At 57.0% G+C, this 6,323-nt stretch overlaps 1 protein-coding gene across 1 annotated transcript in view; it reads right to left on the bottom strand.

The window, feature by feature from the left end:
- Positions 1–923: 923 nt before the first annotated feature.
- SKAP1 (src kinase associated phosphoprotein 1) overlaps positions 924–6,323 on the bottom strand; it is a 155,084-nt gene continuing 149,684 nt past the window's right edge. Inside the window, exon 12 of the mRNA XM_010585673.1 lies at positions 924–1,022. Within this exon, the coding sequence (XP_010583975.1) occupies positions 924–1,022 (99 nt within the window). The remainder of the gene's footprint in view (positions 1,023–6,323) is intronic.

Here is a 6,323-nt window from a genome sequence, read left to right as displayed (position 1 = left end):
TGCCCGCACCCAGCTCCGGCTCCAGACCCGCAAAGAAGTCTGGAGCAGCAAAGCATGGAGAGGAAAACTGCTTTATTGTGGGTTGCCAGCCTGCCGTGGCCCGACGGCATCGCAGCGGGTACCACGGGGCAGAGCAGGGCTCTGGGACACCGTGCATGGCTGGGTGATGGGATGTGGGTCTCTTCATGCAACGGGTGCCTGTAGCAAGGGGAGGCTGGTGGTGGGGACGGTGTCGCTGGTATCTCAGCGTGGTCAGGGAGAGAGAAGCACCTGGATTTGGGGAGGGAGAGAGACACGGGTGATGGTGGGGAAGGGGACACCAAGATGCAGGCTGGGACTGACGTGGCCTCGCATGTCGGTGACTCGCAGGCGCAGAGGGGATAACGAGGGTGGGAGATCTCTGGGTGAATGTGGAGGTCTCCCTGCCCCAGGCAGGTGTCAGGACTCTCTGCTTCTAGCTCAGCTGCAGACCCCCTCCACTTTCCTAGCCCTGACCTGTGCCTCAGTTTCCCCATCTGCCACATGCCTCCATAATGGGTTTTGTTTGGGAGAAAAACACTGCATACGCAGCGCTTGCTGTTGGTGTTACAGCCAGTGACACGCAGCTCCCCGGGTCCGATGGAGGTGGCTGCCATGGTTCTACCACGTTTCCCCCATGGAGCTTGAAGAACTTGAAATCCAGGGAGAGACACTGGGTAGGGTGGCATTGTCCCTGAACTGCAGCTGTGGTTCCCGGTCTCGCCTGCTCCCACGTAAAACGGAGACCAGGAGATGGAGCCAAAGACAGTCCTCAAGGCTCTGCACCCTGGAGATGCTGGAGCACCCTAGGAATGGAGCTGCCTCCCCAGCACCCACCTCCATGCCCCATCCCCAGTAGGTGCACCCCAGGGTGCCACCTCTCACCTGGGGTGCCGCGGTCCTCATCACTCTTCCAGGTCGTAGGCAGCCACCAGGTAATCCTTTGGGACGATCCCGACCACGTTGTTGAGCTCTCCAACCCACCAGCCATACGCGTTGTACTCCTGGCGAGACACAGCCGGAGAGGTGCGGATTTAGTGCCGGGGCAGGGGACACGGCTCAGGTCCCTTCCTTTGGCACGTGGATCTACAGAGAGCAGCCCCCCAAGTCCCACCAGAAAATACCCCAGTCGCACTTCTCCCCTGGTAAATCCTTCGTTGTCTGTCCTAACTCCCCTCCTTCATCCTGCCCCGCTCTCCCCCTTTGCTCTGGGTCGTGCAGGGCATGGCTTGGGGCTTGCTTGGAAACTCAGTGTTTAATTCACACCTTAATATTTTGGGGTATTTTAGTTACAGATGGCAACCCTTGGGGTGTCTCAGGCACCAGCCTGGAGCTCTGTGAAGCCCCTCCAGGTGGATTGTGCCTGGTAACATGTCCCCTCCCCAGATTTATGTGTGATTTTCCCCTGATAGCAGACATTGGAGGTGATAATACCAGTGAAAATCTCCACTCCACCATGAGAGAGGAGGAGTTAGCACACACAGGCTTAAGAAGTTTGCCATCAAAATAGGAGGTTCTTTTTTTTTAAAGGAGATGTTAAAAGTGATGTGCACAGCAGCACATCCCATCCTGTGTCCCACGTGAGCTCTGACCCCTACCCCGCCTGCCTGGGGTGTTTAACGGGTCCCCGAGCTCATCCCAGCTTCCCGACAGGGAAAAAGGGCTTTGCTCGGGAGAGGGGCTGAGTCACCAGAGACAGACATTGCTCCCGATGCTTCCAGCTCTGCAGATGGTCCTGCCCTTGCCGGAGCCAGAAAAGGGTCCCAGGGGTCCCAACGTTGGGATCCCGATGCTCCCCAGGGACCCGCACCCCAGCAAACAGCACTGAGTCAAGCCCCCGTGATGCTGTTGGAAAGGAAGGAGCGGGAAGGGATGGGGGCTCCATCCCCCTGCCCCACTGTCCTCACCAGCCAGGGAGGAAAAAAATCCTGCTGCAAAACCAGAAGGAAAAAATCTGGGTCTGTTTGCTGTAGCCTGGAGATCCGTGGGCAGAGGGGCCGAGATGCACCCCAGGCGTGACGGGGAGCCCCCAGCCTCCGCTCGCCCCCCCAGCTCCGCCATAGCCTGAACACTATGAGGTATTTTAAAATAATTTCTGCTTTGATGAATTGCTGGGTAGTCCGCGATTGCTCATAATCAAAGGGAGGAAAATGCAAATGAGAGCCAGCCGAGAACTTGCGGCACCGAGCGTTTATTTCACTGCGCAGTGCCAAAAAGAATTAAAACAACATTAAACTCCCAGCAATAATGTTTAAGTCCTCGTTTCCAAGTGCCAAATTGCACCACTCTGGATCATACAGATGTTCGTTAATTATGCTAATTTTTATTAAACTATTAAAACGAGGAGTGCACTGGCACAGCAAGGCAGAGCCCAGTGCAGGGTGAACTCTGCTCTCGTCTGGAGGTGCTCATTTACATCTCGCTAACGTGCTGATGCCTGATACTGGGTTTTGGAGGGGGGTGAGGAGAAGGAGGGAGTCTGAGGATGGTTTAGCTGGAATCTACCTAATTACATGCTAATGGGCCCTCTGTGCTCAGTACCTGCCTGGACTGGGTTGGAGGCGGGGGGGGGGGGGAAGTAATTTAGCTGAGACTTTACGGAAGGGACTGAAAACCCACTAATCGGGAAGATAATTGTTCCAGCGAGGTTGGTGGGCCCCGAGCGTGCCGGTACGGCGGCATCAGGAGAGGGGAGCGGGATGCTCTGCCCCCTCCGCTTGCTTACCCTCCATCAGGGGCTGCGTGGCAGGAGCTCGGCAGGGTGCCAGAGGCAGCACCCATGGGTGCTGCTGCCATGCCAGGAGCCCCTGGGGTCCTCAGCATGCAGCACCGGGCATCAGCCAGGAGGCAGAGCAAAGCCGTCGCTCTGCCCCATCCCCAGAAATGCAGCAGGGCTGAGCAAACTGGGAACCCAGTGCCCTTTCCAGGCTGGCATGTAATAGGGAACTGGATCTGGGGGTCACCCCAAGACCCTAGCGACCATCCCCCTGGCCCAGCCATCCTCTACACAGCTGCGATGGCCTCTCTCCGCTCCCAAAATGTTGTGATTTTCTCCCAGAAGGAAGAAAACCCCCTCAAAGCATTTCTCCACGTTTCATTCCCGAGATCCCCGGTGCCAAGCGAGCCCGAAGCAGACGCTCGTTCAGATAATCGCCCGCAATCAGGGCTTTTATGGTGGGTTGGTGCACGGGGCCGTAAAAAGCTTTATGCTGCTAATCTCCATCGACAAGGGAGAAGGAAAAGGGGGAAAAAGAAACAACAAGACGACAACCACAACCTGGTTTCTCTCTCTGCTTTGCACCACGGCTCCTCCAGCATCACCCAGGAGAGACGATGCTCTTCCGAGGAGGGGGAAAGCAGAGTCCCCGAATGACCCAGCTACAGATTCCCCCTGTCCCCATCAGGGGGGACATCCCGCAGCCCAAGCCCACAGTCACAAAGGCAGCGAGGGGAACGTGGCCAACTGTCCCCCGCACAGCCTCAGATGGCCCACCGCCTCGTGGGACCCTAAATGCGCAGCCACATCTCTCCAGCAGCACTTCCCCTGCTCCACCAAGCTCAAATTGTCCCATCCGACATCCCTCCCGCCCCTCACCGAGAAGGACGGGCTCTCTTCCTCTGCCAAGCAGATGATATTTACTCCCCACCGGTGCTCCCAAGCCCTCCTTGCCACCGCGCTCCTTCGCCAGCCCTCGTAAACAACCCCATCGGGCTTCGGGAAGGTCATTAATCACCCCCCTTCGCACAGAAGATCAATGACGCTTTGATGGATGCCGAAGGAAAAGCCAATCAGTCAGGGACTTATCGGTTTATGATTGCTCGGCCCCATTATTAGTGCTTGTGTGTCATACATTATTGTTAGGAAAATGGAGGAATCTAATTCATAGATGAGGTATGGCGGGCGTGCGAGGGGTCGGCTGACACCGGGGAGTTTTATACCAGGTCAGCTATACATCTATTTACCTCGAAAACCAGCTCAGAGCTGTGGCAAGCTCTGAAATCGAGGGGCTACCTGTCCTTGGGGGATTCGGAGCTGGTGGCAGCTGAGGGATGCAGCTGGGAATGCTGTTTCTTTGGCACATCACCCAGCCTAGTGCATGGAGAAGTTAATTTGGGCAACACTCACCCTTTGCTTCAGATCGTGGCCTACTATTACCTGCCCCTACCACGCTGCTCTTTTGTAGGGTAAATCCCTATAAAAAGAAATGATTCCCACTTGCTTCTAATGATGCAATTCTCAGCTGCTGCGAGGAGCTGAGGGCACGCAGCTGGGGCTGGAGCATTGCTCCTTCCCCTTGTCTCACCTGCACCACTTGCTCCGGCTTCAACTGGGGTGGCTGGAGCATCCCATCCCACCGGGGTCCGTGTGTCCCATCCCACCAGAGTCCATGCATCCCACCCTACGGGGCTCTCCATGTCCCAGCCCAGAAGGAAGAAGCTAAAAGACGTAAGGGGCTCAGAGCCAGCAGTACTAGGGGAGATGGAGGGAGAGGAAGGTGATGGTTCCCGACTGGGGAAGGCCAGGCAGAAACGACCACCTGGGCAAGGACAACGCAGCTCCTCCTTGAGACGAGTTCTCAGGGTTTCTGTGGGGAGACCGGCCTGACCGAAGGCATTCAGGATTTAGCCCATCAGTCATTTCCCATTAAAAACAAGCAAGCAACCAACCAGCCCAGCAAGGCAGCACCACGGACCCGGGCACCCGATGACAATCCAACCCCGAGCGCTTCGCAGCGGTGGCACGACCTGGCTTGGGGGTGCCGACACGGCCGGGGCAGGAGGGACGCACGTCCCTTTGGGCACCCCAAGGGCCGGCCGGCTCCCCGTCAGGACACGGCAGCCGAAGGGGGGACGGTGTGGGGGACACACGGCCGGGACAGACAGACGGCGATGGCTGGACCCCGTGCAGAACGGGAGCGGGCAGAAGGTGCAGCTGGAGCCCCGCCAGCCGCCGGGGCCGGACCGGGAGACAATAGCGGCGGCAGCATCCGATCCGCGGCGCTGATGGGATTGGGAGCCGATGTGAAACTGCCATATTAATATTTATTCCATAAAGCGCGCGGCTCCCAGCTTTGCGCGGCTCTGCCGCGCTCTGACCGCAGTACCAACCCTCAGGCACCGCAAACACAATTTGAAAACAATGTGACGGAAATGTTTAATCTGCTCAGCCCATCTGTGCTGCGTATTTCTCCAGATCTCCCTGAGAGAGGCGCCTTCGAATCTCCACATTGCCTTTAATATTCTCCTAAATCACCTCCCCACTGCACTTCAAGGGCCATTGCTACAATATCACAGGTTCATCGAGAGTGCACGGGAGAAGGGGGGGTGCAGGGAGGGGAGGGTGAGGGACGGGGGTGTCGGCTGGGATATTTTTTATTTTAAAATATTTCCTGAGGATGGTGTTCCTGTGCCCCTCGGACAGGCGAGAGAGAGGAGGAAAAAAAAAAAAGGGGGGGGGGAATCAGAGGGAAGTTATTGTGCTGTTGCTGGGAGGCGATTAGCGAGGCTGTTTAGAAGCAAACAGGCTGGAATGGAGCAAAAATCATTTCCAAAGAATCGCTTTTATTAATCTCCTTCCTCGGCCGCCCGCTTTCACGTGTGGCTGCCGTTATTCCTCTCTCCGGAGGGCACCATCCTGCTCCGAGCTTCACATGCAAAATGGGTGCAGATGCTCGGGTGAGGGGGGACACCCCAAAGCAGCAGCCCAGGGTGGGGGTGGCTGGGCCCTCCTGGGTCCCCCCACCCCAGCACAACTGTGGCTTAGAGCCGAGATGCTCCAGTTCAGGTGGATCCCTGCTCCCTGCCTCAGTTTCCCCATTGTACCACAGCCGATCCTCCCTCCCTCCCCATGTGGCTTTTCAATACGTAAAGGGAGCTTATAAGAAAGGTGGGGAGAGACTTTTCTGCAGGGCCTGTTGTGATAGGGGTAATGTTTTTAAACTAAAAGAGGGTAGATTGAGACTATATATAGGGAAGAATTTTTTTGGTTTTTTTCAGTGCGGGTGGTGAAACCCTGGCACAGGCTGCCCAGAGAGGTGGTCGATGCCCCATCGCTGGAGACGTTCAAGGTCGGGTTGGATGGGGCTCTGAGCAACCTGATCGAGTTGAAGATGCTCGTGGCAGGGGGGTTGGACTAGATGACTTTTAAAGGTCCCTTCCACCCCAAACTGAGATTCTGTCTCCACTGGGAGCCCCCCCCACCTCCTTCCCCAGGCTGCTGGGTCCTGCATCACCCCTAAATCACCCCACAGCTGTGCGGGGGGTCTGGCTGGGGTGCACAGGGTCCGGGGGGGCATGTGGGGTCC

Source organism: Haliaeetus leucocephalus, unplaced genomic scaffold (assembly GCF_000737465.1).
Source record: "Haliaeetus leucocephalus isolate CR32 unplaced genomic scaffold, Haliaeetus_leucocephalus-4.0 Scaffold110, whole genome shotgun sequence".
NCBI lineage: Eukaryota > Metazoa > Chordata > Aves > Accipitriformes > Accipitridae > Haliaeetus > Haliaeetus leucocephalus.
This window is presented reverse-complemented; position numbering and strand designations above follow the sequence as displayed.